The sequence below is a fragment of the Procambarus clarkii genome, chromosome 54 (assembly GCF_040958095.1).
Source record: "Procambarus clarkii isolate CNS0578487 chromosome 54, FALCON_Pclarkii_2.0, whole genome shotgun sequence".
Classification (NCBI taxonomy): domain Eukaryota; kingdom Metazoa; phylum Arthropoda; class Malacostraca; order Decapoda; family Cambaridae; genus Procambarus; species Procambarus clarkii.
Genome location: NC_091203.1, coordinates 24,530,543 through 24,549,433, shown reverse-complemented (window position 1 = coordinate 24,549,433; position 18,891 = coordinate 24,530,543). Strand labels below are relative to the sequence as shown.

The 18,891-nt window shown below is 46.8% G+C and overlaps 1 protein-coding gene across 1 annotated transcript in view; it reads left to right on the top strand.

Annotated features, from left to right (window-relative positions):
* Positions 1-681: 681 nt before the first annotated feature.
* The window catches only part of LOC123771377 (uncharacterized), a 22,023-nt gene continuing 3,813 nt past the window's right edge, over positions 682-18,891 (top strand). The window contains exons 1-2 of the mRNA XM_069305333.1: positions 682-712; positions 16,800-17,008. Of these exons, the coding sequence (XP_069161434.1) occupies positions 682-712; positions 16,800-17,008 (240 nt within the window). The remainder of the gene's footprint in view (positions 713-16,799; positions 17,009-18,891) is intronic.

Sequence of the window (18,891 nt, the reverse complement as noted above, 5' to 3'; positions counted from 1 at the left end):
TGATTGTTAACAGTGTCCCTTAAGATTGTTGACACTGTCCCTGAGATTGTTGACACTGTCCGTGATTGTTGACACTGTCCTTGTGATTGTTGGTAATGTCCCTGTGATTGTTGGTACTGTCCCTGTGATTGTTGGCACTGTCCCTATTATTGTTGATACTGTCCCTGTGATTGTTGACACTGTCCCTGTGATTGTTGACACTGTCCCTGTGATTGTTGACACTGTCCCTGTGATTGTTGACACTGTCCCTGTGATTGTTGACACTGTCCCTGGGATTGTTGAGACTGTCTCTGTGATTGTTGACATTGTCCCTGAGATTGTTGACACTGTCCCTGGGATTGTTGGCACTGTCCCTGTGATTGTTGACACTGTCCCTGGGTTTGTTGACACTGTCCCTGGGATTGTTGAAACTGTCCCTGTGATTGTTAGCAGTGTCCCTGAGATTGTTGACACTGTCCCTGAGATTGTTGACACTGTCCGTGATTGTTGACACTTTCCCTGTGATTGTTGACAGTGTCCATGGGATTGTTGACACTGTCCCTGTGATTGTTGACAGTGTCCCTGGGATTGTTGACACTGTCCCTGTGATTGTTGACAGTGTCCCTGGGATTGTTGACACTGTCCCTGTAATTGTTGACAGTGTCCCTGGGTTTGTTGACACTGTCCCTGTGGCTGTTGACGATGGTAAGCTGGGGCACCAACCCCGTAGATGGTAAGCTGGGGCACCACCCCCGTAGATGGTAAGCTGGGGCACCAACCCCGTAGATGGTAAGCTGGGGCACCACCCCCGTAGATGGTAAGCTGGGGCACCAACCCCAGAAGCTGGGGCACCACCCCCGTAGATGGTAAGCTGGGGCACCACCCCCGTAGATGGTAAGCTGGGGCACCAACCCCAGAAGCTGGGGCACCACCCCCGTAGATGGTAAGCTGGGGCACCAACCCCAGAAGCTGGGGCACCACCCCCGTAGATGGTAAGCTGGGGCACCAACCCCAGAAGCTGGGGCACCACCCCCGTAGATGGTAAGCTGGGGCACCAACCCCAGAAGCTGGGGCACCACCCCCAGAAGCTGGGGTTGTTATGGCGGGATGATTGTGGCCCCTCGATCAATACATTTCCTCGAAGCTGCCTTATTCGTGGGTGGTGTGGTGGTGTGGTGTGGTGGGTGGTGTGGTGGGTGGTGTGGTGTGGTGGGTGGTGTGGTGGTGTAGTGGGTGGTGTGGTGGGTGGTGTGGTGGTGTGGTGTGGTGTGGTGGGTGGTGTGGTGAGTGGTGTGGTGGTGTGGTGTGGTGGGTGGTGTGGTGGGTGGTGTGGTGGGTGGTGTGGTGGTGTGGTGTGGTGTGGTGGGTGGTGTGGTGAGTGGTGTGGTGGTGTGGTGTGGTGGGTGGTGTGGTGGGTGGTGTGGTGGTGTGGTGTGGTGTGGTGGGTGGTGTGGTGGGTGGTGTGGTGTGGTGGGTGGTGTGGTGGTGTGGTGTGGTGTGGTGGGTGGTGTGGTGCGTGGCGTGGTGGGTGGTGTGGTGGTGTGGTGGCTGGTGTGGTGGTGTGGTGGCTGGTGTGGTGGTGTGGTGGGTGGTGTGGTGTGTGAAGACAACCACCCAGTAATACTTCGCTACAAATTATCACAATAACTGATAAAGAAGTGTGTGATAATTTAAATAAGAATTTCTCTGTATTTGCGTGAAAGAATATTACACGTTGTCTGTGCTGCACCCAGTGCTCCGGGGTGCTCGGGTACCTGGTGGTGCCTGGGCTCATAAACAATGGAAAGTGGACTTGTCCTAAACCAAGTATTGTATATTTATAAAATCATTAGAGAGAAGCTGAGTTCCAGAACCCTGGATGGTTGCCAATGTGGTACAGAGTGTTAAGAATGCAGATTGATCCATTGAGAAGAAGGAAGGAAGGAAGAATTATCAGGGGGGAAAGTGCCAAGCCATTACGACTATATAGCACTAGGATAAGATCAGGAATAGGATTTGGGATGGGACGGGGGGAATGAGACGTAGAGAAGGAATGGTGACCAACCCCTTGAGAACAGTTGTTGGACAAAATATTTTCTCATCTATTGTGGAAAATTTGCTTAAAACAATATTCGCAAATACCATAAAACAAACCCACATTGAAAAGCGTAATTTTACAATTCATGTTTAAAACATATTTAGAGAACATATTTCCTGAACATTTGCAAGAGTCGACAGTGTTGGGAATTATATTTAGGTATAAGTGAAAATATTTTAATAATGAATGCTAGATTGATGAAAGGAAATAGTGTGAAATATAATATATAATAACGTTATTCTAACTTACACATTATCACAAACTCTTTGAACATGATCGTGGATATAAAATCGTGGATAAAAACCCATTATTTAGTTTCAGGTATTTTATAAAGCCATGATCGGCTCTAATTCGCTCAAAGGCTAATACGTTAGGGAAATTAGCCTCGTTCCCTTGACAATGATAAAATGGTCCACCTGGTTAATGTGACCAGTTTATTGGACGGCTGAAGCTGAATGTTTAAATCTGACATTTATAGGTGAATGTGAGATTTATCTCTCTCTCTTTCTCTCTCTCTCTCTCTCTCTCTCTCTCTCTCTCTCTCTCTCTCTCTCTCTCTCTCTCTCTCTCTCTCTCTCTCTCTCTCTCACTATTGGTCCACCATCTTTCACCCGTCTAACAACTCTAAGGAAACACTTCAAATATTTCACAAGTCCATGACAATCGCTGAAAGGGGGGTCTCTATAAATGCCAGTATTTCTTACAGTAATTTAACTCGGGCCGACCCCGACCAGGCTATGTTCGTCCTGTACCCCAGAGTTGGGGTGATGCAAGACCCAAGCATCTCCAGCCTTTGAGACACAAACACGGAGACATTCTCTCTTATAGAGTCAGACTTGGAGGGTACCCGGCTGTGCCCGGGGTCTCCTTCCCCCTCTTCCTCACCCCCCCTCCCCCGTCATTCTAATCTCCTTTTCTCTATTCACCTTTACTCGCATCTCCTCAAAATTTCTCCCCCCTCTCACCCCTGTCCTCTCCTCTCTCCTCTCTTCTCTCGTCTCCTCTTCCTCCCCCTAACATCTGCCCCTCTCCCATTTCTCTCACCTCTCTCCCTCTCTTGCCTCCCTCTCTCTGGTAACTGAATATACTCACTATTTCAATATGTCAATATTCCACTGATAATTATATTGTCATTAGCGTGCACCAGACCTTCCAAGAGCCTTCCCATATTGGCAAGGGAGCCCCTTACCTTGCGTTGATTTCTGAGCTCAACGTCCCCGCGGCCCGGTCCCTGCCTCTTGCTTGAGGCAGGTGATCCTGCGCCGCCACACCCATAAGGCCTGACCAAGACCGGCCTAAGATGTCACTTCCCGTCACGTCTCTGACACGCCGCCTGATGGCAGCATCCGGAGAACAGTTGGGGCACTACACACGCCTCGAATCCATTTGCTACACTCGTAATCTACTTCTACACGTTCAATAAAATGCTTCCGTTGCAAGTCCGTCGAGAGACTACTACTTTGTCATTGAGGACGGGGTGGGGCTTGAGACAGCCCTTGAAGCTGTGGTAGGATCATATGTTTTATGTTACTTGAGGCAAAGAATGATAATTAGATTTTTTTTTTAATTTTCCCAGGATCAGTGCATAATTTTTATATTAGTATAAGGATGTTTTATTTTTTATTTTTATCTTTCAAATATTTAGTCAGGCGCAGTTTGGCAGACAGTGCCAAAGTCAGTCGAGGGAGACAGTAAGTAATCGAGCACGCAGTTCCCTCTTGAATTCTGGACCTCCAACCAACCTATGTCCGTCCCATACCTCACATCATTCCGTATGCAAAGTTGGGTGAGGATGGCTCCAAGTAACTGACCTCAATCATTCGACAGACACACAAACATTCTTCTATACAGTAGATAGTAGTAGAATACTCTTACATACTAACAGCCCAGTTTCAAACGTTCCGTTCGAATACCAGCATGTTTTTATATACCTACTATATAGATGCCACCCCTGTGACAGGTAAAAACATGCGCTTTTGAAAAACAGCGCCATCTGTTGCACATAAGACTAACACATGCTATACTAAAGATGTTACGATTCCATTTCAATGTTTCCGATTTCATTGATAAATTGAATTTTCATAAATTTCGATTTATTTTCATTTTGATTTAATTATTTTGTGTGAATTGCGCTGGAATTAAGCTGTGTTGTTTACCATACAGTTCATTTCGTGAGGATAGTAAATTTTTGTATTTTTTCATATTTTCATTTCATTTTTAACTGTTTTTCTTATATTTTAGTGATGGGAACATCAGATTACTTTATGTTCCCAATTTTCTGATGGGAACATCAGATCATTTGGGAAGGCATCCGACGAGGGAGTGAGAGATGGTGGGGAGGACGAGGGGACAGGGAAGGTTGCTGTAGCTGGGTAGTGCCAGTATATATGTATATATGTATATATATATATATATATATATATATATATATATATATATATATATATATATATATATATATATATATATATATATATATATATATATATATATATATATATATATATATATATATATATATGTATGACAATGTCAGACCACGGAGGAAAATGAAACAGGAATTTCCTTAAGTACTTTCGTATATTAAATACATCTTCAGAAGGAATGATTTTACAGATCGAGTGATGGGTATAAATAGGCAGGAGAGAGTGGTGAAGTAAGGTGAGGTACAATACTTGGACAACGCAGACGGCCCATTGGCCCATCAGATGCACCCAATTGGCCCATCCGATGTAGCCCAATGGCCCATCTGATACAGCAGACATACAAGCACAATACATAGGTAATTATAACATAAAGAGGTAAATATATACAATGAATTAGTGAGACAAATGTTTTCCAATGATCCTACTTAAATCGCCCTTTAGCAGATCTATTAGAAATGGATCTAAGTTATATAGACCACTGCTAATATTCAAATTACTTTCTTTGGTGATCTGTATCAAAGCAGATTCAATTATGTTTCTGTTATAGGTGCTTTTACAATTTGTTATTGAAGAAGCACTCTCCCAATCAATTTGGTGAGCTTTTTCTGACAAATGAACAAACAAAGCATTAGACAATTTGCCATGTCTTACAGAGTATTTATGTTAAATAATAACATAAATGTACCACCCAGTCTAACTGGCAGCGTTGCTTCGTGCTATTGGTCATCTTTCAGGGAGAGGCTTAACACTTTCATGGCTACTGCTTGGAGGAGGTTGTCGCATACTGTTAATTTTGGGCTATGGAAAGGAGATCACCTTAGGAAATAGGTAGGCCTAGGTGTAGCCAGGCTCCTTGTGAGGAGGTACAAATCATCTATGGCCATTCTAAACACATATTCTTTCTTCCATCCTCTTCAGGTAGTTCAACTTTTTCGTCGAGGATTCCATCAATGGCATTCGAGCCCGGGGATCGATCCCCGGTCCACAGGACTACGTATCTAGCGTGCTGTCCACTCAGCCACCAGGAGCCCCCCCCCCATGTGTCCCCAATCAGCACACTGTCGGTCAAGGGGGGAGGGGGGTATCACCGTGGGTGATCTTACAGCATCTGTGGTGAGTCGCTAGCTGAGTGGACTTCGTAATATGGTGCATTTAGGTCGAATCCCATAATCCTCTCCCTTACCTTTCACCGCTGCAGCTCCACTAGCAGTGTCCATATTTTCAGACTGTCACTGGCACTGTTAGGTCGGGCCAGGGCGGGTTTTTCCATTAGTGAGGGACGAGGGATCAAGTTATCAGCTCTGGGGAAATTATTTATTGATCTAGTGACTGGTGTGGCTTGCGACGTGCCTCCTCTTGTCGGCACCGCCAGGCAAATGTTGCCAAACAGGTGTGACTGTTGCCGGGGTCATTGATGGTGGCCAGCTTAGGCGAGCCAAAGCTTGCACACTGTACGTCCACCTTCTTCAGAACGTCTGTAGATTTTTCCTGCTAGAAATTTTACTCTCTGCTTTTGGAATGTGTGAAAGTATTGAAGCGGTGAGGCCTTTGAGTGGCCCCAGGTCAGGTCAGGTCATAAGAAATATGTTGACCAGACCACACACTAGAAGGTGAAGGGACGACGACGACGTTTCGGTCCGTCCTGGACCATTCTCAAGTTATCGACTTGAGAATGGTCCAGGACGGTCATAAGAAAGTTGTAGTTTATATATATATTAAGTTGACAATAACTTGAGTGGTAGCATATAGTTGACTAGTATTGTGTAACTACTGAGTGTGACACAAGGCAGTTTGATCAGGCTGCTAGTTAATCTATGTGTTTTATTAGCTTGAGTCCATGCTCTGGAGACCCGAGTTATTTACACATAGTTGGTCCTATCTACCTGGTGTAGCTTCCGGAGATCATTGGCCCCGCGGCCCGGTCTCCATGCCACCCGGTTGGTCGTCTGGTCAACCAGGCTGTTGCACGTGGCTGCTCGCAACCTGACGTATGAATCACAGCCTGGTTGAACAGTGTTTATTGGAGGTGCTTGTCAAAGTCTCTCTCTCTCTCTCTCTCTCTCTCTCTCTCTCTCTCTCTCTCTCTCTCTCTCTCTCTCTCTCTCTCTCTCTCTCTCTCTCTCTCTCTCTCTCTCTCTGTCTCTCTCTCTCTCTCTCTCTCTCTCTCTCTCTCTCTCTCTCTCTCTCTCTCTCTCTCTCTCTCTCTCTCTCTCTCTCTCTCTCTCTCTCTCTCTCTCTCTCTCTCTTCCCTCTCCCTCCCTCTCCCTCCTTCTCCCTCCCTCCCTTTCCCTCCCTCCCTCTCTCTCCCTGCCTGCCCACTAAACAGTCACCTTCTCATATACTCAACAGTCACCTTCCTACTTGACCACCATCAAACAGAAAATACGAAATATCGCAAGGAAAGTTCCCCTAACAGACAGCTCCATCTATGAAATATTCACCAACAGAAAATAACAGTATTAACCATTGCCACATCGTCCTCCCCCTCCCCCCACCATAGTCCAGAAGGGCAGTTAACGCACTAACGACCCTAACTACCTCCCTAAGCCCGTGGGAGACGTTAAGACGCACCAATTGGCTTCAGGGATAGACGAGGGCGCGCGCGCGCCTCTCGTCAGCAATACAGTCACGTCCCTGGGGATCGAACCCTGATAGATTCTGGAGCGTGGTTGGGGCTTCGGGTCGGGGCCGCACCAATCATATCAAAGGCTTCCGGCCAACGCTAAACCTGTTCTTGACGTTTTTCCTCGTAAATTTTTGTCTCCCGTTCTCATACTGACGTCGGTCGAGTAACTAAGGTTTCTTATTGACGTCGGTCGAGTAACTAAGGTTACTCGACCGAAGGAACCCGTCAAACCCCACCAGCGCAGACCTAACCCGACACAGGAGCCTACACAACACACCAAGGTAACCCAAGTATGTGGAGTGGTCAGGAGCGGGCCGACATGCAAGTAATCTCTTGGCGAGTTCTTCACACACCTTGTCATTGTTAGTGAGCCGGTCTTCCTCTTTTCTCAGTTTCGTTACCTGTTCCTTCACTGTTGTTTGCCTGTTGATGAGGATATGAAGCAGCTTGGGTTGGGTCTTAGGAGAGTGTGGTGGGGGGGGGGGGCAGGGGCTCTCTATTGACATGTTTAAAAGTTGTGAATTTTCGCTGCTACAGGCAAAGTATGATTAGAAGGAAACTTTTGATAATTTTCCTGAGATCACTTTGTAATGTTTTACAATACTGTTTTACAATATTTACAATGTAGGAAAATATTATTATTTTGGCATTTTTGTTTACGAAAGTATTTAACTAGATGGTAGCTGGGGGCCAATATGTATTCACCTAGTTGTGCTTTCGGGGGTTGAGCTCTGCTCTTTCTGCCCGCCTCTCAACTGTCAATCAATCAACTGTTATTAGTTACTAACCAATTTATTTACTTATTTTTTCCACACACACACACACACACACACCTCAGGAAGCAGACCTTATCAGCTGTCTAACTCCCAGGTACCTATTTACAGCTAGGTAACAAGTGGTATCAGGGTGAAAGAAACTCTGCTCCATTTTGTTTCTGCAATCACCGGGGATCGAACCCGGACCCTTGGATTTCGAGTCCAGAGCGCTGTCCACCCAGCTATCAGGCCCCCATATGTCATATGGCCGTGGCATACTTTTTTATGATAAATTTTGCCGACCACGATCCGACCGTGTTAGGTGCGTGCCCAACAGCAATCAGGGTGCAAAGATGAGTGAGGCTAGCCTCGAGCATCTGGCCTCCTACTTTAAATAGACAGACAGACACAGTTATTTATAGATATCGATAAAAAACATTTATCTCAGTAGAAGTTAGTGATAGTAACCTTGAGTGTACAGATATCAGTGCGCGTCGCCCCTTCATAAAGGCATCAATCCCTTGTAGCCTAAACCTACGAAGACATAATTTGATTTAAAAAACTGAAGTAGGAGAGGTAAGGTGGAACAGAGCGGGGAAGAGTAAGGGAAGGTGCGTCTGACAGCTCGGTGAGAAAGCAATTATTACATCAATCAAACTCAAATATTCGAGTAGTGAAAGTTATCAAATATAGACTCGATGTGAGGAATATAAATAGATATATGTTACCTCACTGTCAACCCGTCACCACGTGAATACTGGCCGGCACTGTCAACCCTTCGCCACGTGAATACTGCCGGCGCTGTCAACCCTTCACCACGTGAATACTGGCCGGCACTGTCAACCCTTCGCCACGTGAATACTGGCCGGCACTGTCAACCCTTCACCACGTGAATACTGGCCGGCACTGTCAACCCTTCACCACGTGAATACTGGCGGCACTGTCAACCCTTCACCACGTGAATACTGCCCGGCACTGTCAACCCTTCACCACGTGAATACTGGCCGGCACTGTCAACCCTTCACCACGTGAATACTGGCCGGCACTGTCAACCCTTCACCACGTGAATACTGGCGGCACTGTCAACCTTTCACCACGTGAATACTGGCCGGCACTGTCAACCCTTCACCACGTGAATACTGCCCGGCACTGTCAACCCTTCACCACGTGAATACTGCCCGGCACTGTCAACCCATCACCACGTGAATACTGCCGGCACTGTCAACCCTTCACCACGTGAATACTGCCGGCACTGTCAACCCATCACCACGTGAATACTGCCGGCACTGTCAACCCATCACCACGTGAATACTGGCCGGCACTGTCAACCCATCACCACGTGAATACTGGCCGGCACTGTCAACCCATCACCACGTGAATACTGGCCGGCACTGTCAACCCATCACCACGTGAATACTGCCGGCACTGTCAACCCATCACCACGTGAATACTGGCCGGCACTGTCAACCCATCACCACGTGAATACTGGCCGGCACTGTCAACCCATCACCACGTGAATACTGCCGGCACTGTCAACCCATCACCACGTGAATACTGGCCGGCACTGTCAACCCATCACCACGTGAATACTGGCCGGCACTGTCAACCCATCACCACGTGAATACTGGCCGGCACTGTCAACCCATCACCACGTGAATACTGGCCGGCACTGTCAACCCATCACCACGTGAATACTGCCGGCACTGTCAACCCATCACCACGTGAATACTGGCCGGCACTGTCAACCCATCACCACGTGAATACTGGCCGGCACTGTCAACCCATCACCACGTGAATACTGGCCGGCACTGTCAACCCGGCACTGTCACTGGCCGGCACTGTCACCACGTGAATACTGCCGGCACTGTCAACCCATCACCACGTGAATACTGCCGGCACTGTCAACCCATCACCACGTGAATACTGCCGGCACTGTCAACCCATCACCACGTGAATACTGCCCGGCACTGTCAACCCGGCACTGTCACTGGCCGGCACTGTCACCACGTGAATACTGCCTGAAGGAGTCATCACTAGAAGCGACCACCATAAGACACCAATAATAATATTTTCGCCAAACTCTTCCCGTTTTAAATGGCAGAAAATTTTACGCCAGTGAAAATTTTTATGAGTCGAAGGTAATTAAAACATTCTTTATGACAAAGCCGCTAATTAGTCCAGTTTGGTAAGTTTTATTGGGAGTACGCTCTCTCTCTCTCTCTCTCTCTCTCTCTCTCTCTCTCTCTCTCTCTCTCTCTCTCTCTCTCTCTCTCTCTCTCTCTCTCTCTCTCTCTCTCTCTCTCTCTCTCTCTCTCTCTCTCTCTCTCTTCTCTCTCTCTCTCTCTCTCTCTCTCTCTCTCTCTCTCTCTCTCTCTCTCTCTCTCTCTCTCTCTCTCTCTCTCTCTCTCTCTCTCTCTCTCTCTCTCTCTCTCTCTCTCTCTCTCTCTCTCTCTCTCTCTCTCTCTCTCTCTCTCTCTCTCTCTCTCTCTCTTCTCTCTCTCTCTCTCTCTCTCTCTCTCTCTCTCTCTCTCTCTCTCTCTCTCTCTCTCTCTCTCTCTCTCTCTCTCTCTCTCTCTCTCTCTCTTACTCTCTCTCTCTCTGTCTTTCTGTCTCTCTCTGTTTGGGAGTTAGGAAATTTCCAACTCCCAAACAGTAGGAAATAGCAATTGATTTAGTTCAATTAAGCAAATGATATAGCTGTTTATTGGAAAGAGTTTGATACAGGTATAAGCTGATCCAGTAAACAAAGTTATGAACTAAAATTTACCTACGAATTTAAGTATTTCTTCTAATGACATTTAGGTCAAATGATATACACAGCGAGATATTGTCTGTTGTTACCTAAAGTACGTTACTGTGACGTAAAATAACGTCGACAATGTCTTCTTTTAATAGGATTTCTAATTTATTTATGACAATATGGCATATCTATGTTAGACGTAGGTTAACAATATACAACATTACCCCCCCCCCCTCCCCAAGAGGATGTGTAGAGGGAATCATTTCTCTGTATATAAAAGATGATACAGTCCACTTCTCTACCTTTATTCTGAACTAATTATTTACTTAAATATTATATGATACTGAACAGTGGAGAAAAAATCCCCCACACCCACCACTGCCCTCCGGCATTTTCAGCAACAGGTAGTTCCTCCTACCACTGTCAGCAACAGGTAGTTCCTCCTACCACTGTCAGCAACAGGTAGTTCCTCCTACCACTGTCAGCAACAGGTAGTTCCTCCTACCACTGTCAGCAACAGGTAGTTCCTCCTACCACTGTCAGCAACAGGTAGTTCCCACCACCACTGTCAGCAACAGGTAGTTTCCCCCCACCACTGTCAGCAACAGGTAGTTCCCCCTCACCACTGTCAGTAACAGGTAGTTCCCACCACCACTGTCAGCAACAGGTAGTTACCACCACCACTGTCAGCAACAGGTAGTTCCTCCTACCACTGTCAGCAACAGGTAGTTCCCACCACCACTGTCAGCAACAGGTAGTTCCCACCACCACTGTCAGCAACAGGTAGTTCCCACCACCACTGTCAGCAACAGGTAGTTCCTCCTACCACTGTCAGCAACAGGTAGTTCCCACCACCACTGTCAGCAACAGGTAGTTCCCACCACCACTGTCAGCAACAGGTAGTTCCCTCCACCACTGTCAGCAACAGGTAGTTCCCACCACCACTGTCAGCAACAGGTAGTTCCTCCTACCACTGTCAGCAACAGGTAGTTCCCACCACCACTGTCAGCAACAGGTAGTTCCCACCACCACTGTCAGCAACAGGTAGTTCCCACCACCACTGTCAGCAACAGGTAGTTCCCATCACCACTGTCAGCAACAGGTAGTTCCCACCACCACTGTCAGCAACAGGTAGTTCCTCCTACCACTGTCAGCAACAGGTAGTTCCCATCACCACTGTCAGCAACAGGTAGTTCCCACCACCACTGTCAGCAACAGGTAGTTCCCACCACCACTGTCAGCAACAGGTAGTTCCCACCACCACTGTCAGCAACAGGTAGTTCCCACCACCACTGTCAGCAACAGGTAGTTCCCACCACCACTGTCAGAATCATTAGTCGACATCAGTCCAAGCCTGACAGACTTCATGACAGATGTGGTCGTTAAGAGAAGTTTGCTAGATAGTCTTACTGTCAGCTAGTGGTGGTGAAGGGTAGGGAAGGTGGTGAAGGGTAGGGAAGGTGGTGAAGGGTAGGGAAGGTGGTGAAGGGTAGGGAAGGTAGTGAAGGGTAGGGAAGGTGGTGAAGGGTAGGGAAGGTAGTGAAGGGTAGGGAAGGTGGTGATGGGTAGGGAAGGTAGTGAAGGGTAGGGAAGGTGGTGAAGGGTAGGGAAGGTAGTGAAGGGTAGGGAAGGTGGTGAAGGGTAGGGAAGGTGGTGAAGGGCAGGGAAGGTGGTGAAGGGTAGGGAAGGTGGTGAAGGGTAGGGAAGGTGGTGAAGGGTAGGGAAGGTGTTGAAGGGTAGGGAAGGTGGTGAAGGGTAGGGACGGTGGTGAAGGGTAGGGAAGTTGGTGATGGGTAGGGAAGGTGGTGATGGGTAGGGAAGTTGGTAATGGGTAGGGAAGGTGGTGAAGGGTAGGGAAGGTGGTGAAGGATAGGGAAGGTGGTGAAGGTTAGGGAAGGTGGTGAAGGGTAGGGAAGGTGGTGAAGGGTAGGGAAGGTGGTGAAGGGTAGGGAAGGTGGTGAAGGGTAGGGATAATGGTGAAGGGTAGGGAAGGTGGTGAAGGATAGGGAAGGTGGTGAAGGGTAGGGAAGGTGGTGATGGGTAGGGAAGGTGGTGAAGGGTAGGGAAGGTAGTGAAGGGTAGGGAAGGTGGTGAAGGGTAGGGAAGGTGGTGATGGGTAGGGAAGGTGGTGAAGGGTAGGGAAGGTGGTGAAGGGTAGCTAAGGTGGTGAAGGGTAGGGAAGGTGGTGAAGGGCAGGGAAGGTGGTGAAGGGTAGGGAAGGTGGTGATGGGTAGGGAAGAATGGCATGAGAGAGGGGCACACTGGGAGTGTGAAGAGGGTGGATGAGAGACCCGGGGGCCGCCGGGAACACCTCAAGATACTATATAAATCTGTATAACTTAAAAAAAAAAATACCAATTGAAATTTCATGATGTTGATGAGAAAAGTTGCAGGAGTATGAGATGTGCAGTGACTTGTATGGTGAGTCAGCACACTCCTCTACACCACACACTGTATGGTGAGTCAGCACCCTCCTCTACACTACACACACTGTATGGTGAGTCAGCACCCTCCTCTACACCACACACACTGTATGGTGAGTCAGCACACTCCTCTACACCACACACTGTATGGTGAGTCAGCACACTCCTCTACACCACACACTGTATGGTGAGTCAGCACCCTCCTCTACACCACACACACTGTATGGTGAGTCAGCACCCTCCTCTACACCACACACTGTATGGTGAGTCAGCACCCTCCTCTACACCACACACTGTATGGTGAGTCAGCACACTCCTCTACACTACACACACTGTATGGTGAGTCAGCATCCTCCTCTACACCACACACACTGTATGGTGAGTCAGCACCCTCCTCTACACCACACACTGTATGGTGAGTCAGCACACTCCTCTATACCACACACTGTATGGTGAGTCAGCACCCTCCTCTACACCACACACTGTATGGTGAGTCAGCACACTCCTCTATACCACACACACTGTATGGTGAGTCAGCACACTCCTCTACACCACACACTGTATGGTGAGTCAGCACCCTCCTCTACACCACACATTGTATGGTGAGTCAGCACCCTCCTCTACACCACACACACTGTATGGTGAGTCAGCACCCTCCTCTACACCACACACACTGTATGGTGAGTCAGCACCCTCCTCTACACCACACACTGTATGGTGAGTCAGCACCCTCCTCTACACCACACACTGTATGGTGAGTCAGCACCCTCCTCTACACCACACACTGTATGGTGAGTCAGCACCCTCCTCTACACCACACACTGTATGGTGAGTCAGCACCCTCCTCTACACCACACACTGTATGGTGTATAGAAGAGCATGGTGAGTAGTGAAGTATGGTAAGTCAATCAGGGCACCACTGACCACCACAAATTAAACTGCAGAAATAGTTTGTTACATCAAGTAATCCCCCCCCCCCCCTTAACAACCCTTAAAACTCTTAATATCCCTTAACAACCCTTAACAACCCTTAATAACCCTTAACAACCCTTAATAACCCTTAACAACCTTTAATAACCCTTAACAACCCTTAACAACCCTTAACAACCCTTAATAACCCTTAACAACCCTTAATAACCCTTAACAACCCTTAATAACCCTTAACAACCCTTAATAACCCTTAACAACCCTTAACAACCCTTAACAACCCTTACATGCAAATACACCCCACAATTCAGACCTCGAGGCCTTAGTATTAAAGAAAATATATGATAATTGGTGTATAAAAGAGCGCTACGGTGCTCTAGTGTCAAGAGCAACGCTCTACGGTGCTCTAGTGTCAAGAGCGACCCTCTACGGTGCTCTAGTGTCAAGAGCGACCCTCTACGGTGCTCTAGTGTCAAGAGCGACCCTCTACGGTGCTCTAGTGTCAAGAGCGACCCTCTACGGTGCTCTAGTGTCAAGAGCGACGCTCTACGGTGCTCTAGTGTCAAGAGCGACGCTCTACGGTGCTCTAGTGCCAAAGAGCGACGCTCTGCGGTGCTCTAGTGCCAAAGAGCGACGCTCTGCGGTGCTCTAGTGCCAAAGAGCGACGCTCTGCGGTGCTCTAGTGCCAAAGAGCGACGCTCGACGGTGCTCTAGTGTCAAGAGCGACGCTTGGCTTGCACTCTTGCTCTCTGTCACTTCAACAAGAGGTCATTATAGTGTATAACGTATATGGTGTACGGCATATATCCACTCTGCTATCAGTTATAGCAAAGGTAATCCATAAAATATATAATGTTTGGTATAATTTCTATATAGTTCGTCTATTTATTGTGATGTTCATGAACTGTTCCACACACTGTACCCTATTAACCGTTCTGTATCCCCCCTCAAGTTTCCCATCCCATCTCTACTTTCCCATCCACCCCCCCCCCCCATGTCGCTGCCCCCTCCCCTCACCCTTCCCCCTTGCATCTTGTCCCTAACAAGATCTCCCTCACTTCTGAACAATATTGTTATCACCAACAGTTACCAAATATATCGCGATATTTACTCATTAAAATGTGCAGCAGTTCGAGTCTGCAGCGCTCCACTGGGCACCCTAACCTTTACCTCATCACAGCAAATGTTATGAAGTTATAATAAGTAATAATTTTGCTCGCTGTCTTGAATTGTGTTGTTTTGGATATTTGTAATGGTTTAAACCGATCTTTATAACTGCTGGTTTTAGTTAACTTAGTTAGGTTATTTATATATAATTTTGGTTATAATTTTTTTCTGTGATATAATAGATGTATTACCATTATTACTCATGGTCAGGATGGGTATATACACACGTTGTATTATACAGCATGCGTTGTAGTATACAACATGGTGTATTATACAACTGGCTACAAATATAGTAATATTCGTGCTCTTCTCCATAAGAGACTTTGAATAGAAAACGGTAATAGAGTGTATTGTAATGTAAATATTATCGTTTAGAGTGTAAATATTATCGTTTAGAGTGTAAATATTATCGTTTAGAGTGAAAATATTATCGTTTAGAGTGCAAATATTATCGTTTAGAGTGAAAATATTATCGTTTAGAGTGTAAATATTATCGTTTAGAGTGAAAATATTATCGTTTAATGTGTAAATATTATCGTTTAGAATGTAAATATTATCGCTTAGAGTGCACATATTATCGTTTAGAGTGAAAATATTATCGTTTAGAGTGCACATATTATCGTTTAGAGTGAAAATATTATCGTTTAGAGTGCACATATTATCGTTTAGTGTAAATATTATCGTTTAGAGTGTAAATATTATCGTTTAGAGTGCACATATTATCGTTTAGAGTGAGTGATGTTGTTTTAACTAATAATAATCATTGAACATAAGCGCAATTCCCTCGCTTAATAGTTTCTAACATTATGTTAACATTCTTACAATAAACGCCTCAAGAATCTCGAATTAACGAACAATATTTCAACATTTTAATTAACACATAAAGTCCTAAATTTATAGAGCAAAATTAAACCAGTTTTTATGATAATTTTTTTTTAAGATACAATGGGTACGAATGGCGGCCTCGTCTGCTCCTCCGGTATACTCCTCCAGGAGAATATTATGAGAGGAGGCGGCCAGAACCGGCGGCCAGGACCGGCGGCCAGGACCGGGACCGGCTGCATGGGGCAAGAACTACGCGGAGAGTTGCTCACTATCGCACCAGACACCCCGCCGCCGCCGCCGTCCCTCTCCAGCTGATAACTTCCTCCATTAAAAACACACAATGTAAAATTTACTTGAAACTTTGCCTATTGGGCCGTGAGCATGAAGGTGTGAGGCGTTATATTGTGAGTGTGTGCAAGTGTGTGTACTCAACTGGTTGTGCTTGCGGGGGTTGAGCTCTGGCTCTTTGGTCCCGCCTCTCAACTGTCAATCAACTGGTGTACAGGTTCCTGAGCCTATTGGGCTCTATCATATCTACACTTGAAACTGTGTATGGAGTCAGCCTCCACCACATCACTGCCTAATGCATTCCACCTGTTAACTACTCTGACACTGAAAAAGTTCCTTCTAATGTCTCTGTGGCTCATGTGGGTACTCAGTCTCCCCCTGTGTCCCCTTGTTCGTGTTCCACCCATGCAAAATAGTTTGTCTGTCCACCCCGTCAATTCCGTTGAGAATTTTGTAGGTGGTGATCATGTCTCCCCTTACTCTGCTGTCTTATAGGGACGCCGCGTAATGATCATGTCTCCCCTAGTGCGTGTGGCCCGGTGATAAATAAACTGTCTTTATCTCAGAAGATGGTGAGGTGCGTGAAGCTGTGTGTATAGAAGATGGTGAGGTGCGTGAAGCTGTGTGTATAGAAGATGGTGAGGTGCGTGAAGCTGTGTGTATAGAAGATGGTGAGGTGCGTGAAGCAGTGTGTATAGAAGATGGTGAGGTGCGTGAAGCTGTGTGTATAGAAGATGGTGAGGTGCGTGAAGCTGTGTGTATAGAAGATGGTGAGGTGCGTGAAGCTGTGTGGGAACGTTGCACGTGTTGAAGAGGTTTAGGCACACATTATTGACTATAGCCAGGATTACCCCGCAGCCAATGTGTCCTTGACGGCTGGAAAACACAGCTAATCTTGCCCAAATATCGTCGACCTTGACACATGCCAGAGTTATAGAAGCATTAGCTTACTGTGCTTGGGTAGTGACAATTGTGTTTGGAAGAAAGGAAGGGAACTAACAGGGGGAAAGCGTCAAGCCATTACCACTACATAGCACTGGGAAGGGGGTCAGGATAAGGATTTGGGATGGGAAATGCTGATGCCTCAGTGTTACGCTCATTTCTTTGTTGTCATCTGTGACAGTTCCAGCTCTCTGTCGCGGGGTTCGATACTAGATGTGGGGTTTTTATCTTGATTTTGCATAGGAGAAAAAGTCTTTCAGATTTTTCTCTATTTCAATGATGGCCTTTTGCTCTCTTTGTCTCTCTTGAATTTTGTATGATTCTTGTAGCTTGAGTTCAATTGTTTCTAGTTCTTTACCTAACCATCTTCGCCGTTCTTGAGATAGGGTGCGACTCTCAAGGTGTTCCGCGATTCATTTTCTTCGCCTATAGAGGAACGACGTTCCCGTTCCAATCTGCATCTCCTCCTGTTTTTTCTTAGGGGTATGCGGTTTGAACATATTTCTAGAGCTACTGAGCTTATTTTTTCCAGGCACTGGTTCAGGTTTGCATTTTCTAGCTGTTCTTCCCAGCTTATTTCTGCGAGGTCTTTGTTTATTTGCTCCCAGTTTATCTATTATCGAAATTGAATTTGTTGAATTCTCCTCCACTGGGATTCGGGACTGGTTTAGCAGGTCTATTCCCCAAGCTTGTTAGAACTTCAATTAAGTTGTGATCTGAGTAAAAGGCATATGTAATCGTTATGTTCCTGATCAATTCAACATTATTGGTGAAAATGAGGTCCAGCGTGTTCTGTTTTTCTTGTTAGTGAGAGTGTAGTCTAGGAGAGATGAGGGAAGCGTGAGAGGTGAGGGAAGCGTGAGTGGAGAGGTGAGAGAAAAAACACAGGAGGAGGTAGAACAATTGGAGAGAAAATGAGGTCAGTGGCGGGACCGAAAAAAACTCGAATACAGAGAAATTGTTGTGAGGAAGAGAAGGCAAGAGTGGGTGAAGAGCCCCTCACTCACAGCCGGTGTGAGGCGGTGCTGGTTGGGCAGTGTCCACCACGACCCCTCCTTCACCACCCTCCCTGGTACGACCCCCACTTCCACTACCCTCCCTGGTACGACCTCCACCTTCACCACCCTCCCTGGTACGACCCCCACTTCCACCACCCTCCCTGGTACGACCTCTACCTTCACCACCCTCCCTGGTACGACCCTCCACTTCCCCCACCCTCCCAGGTACGACCCCCACTTCCCCCCCTCCCAGGTACGACCCCCCACTTCCCCCACCCTCCCTGGTACGACTCCCACTTCCCCCACCCTCCCTGGTACGACCCCCACTTCCACCACCCTCCCTGGTACGACCCCCACTTCCACCACCCTCCCTGGTACGACCCCCACTTCCACCACCCTCCCTGGTACGACCCCCAACCTTCACCTATTTGTCTGTGCTCACTCGTGTCATATTTGTCCAGACCAAAATCAACACTACAGATAAGACCTCTCCATTTAATTACTAATTTATATAGTCCAATACTGTAGTGAATGTCTACTAACCAATAATTTATATTGATGACTATATATAAACTATAAACCCGCCCAGAATGTGAAAGGAAGCGCTCTGTGAGAATTTTAAGTCATATAGTCCACTTTGAACATCGAACAATTTGTTATCGAAAAGTATAAATTAACGGAAAATATGGATTATTATATAAATTAATATAAATTAAAA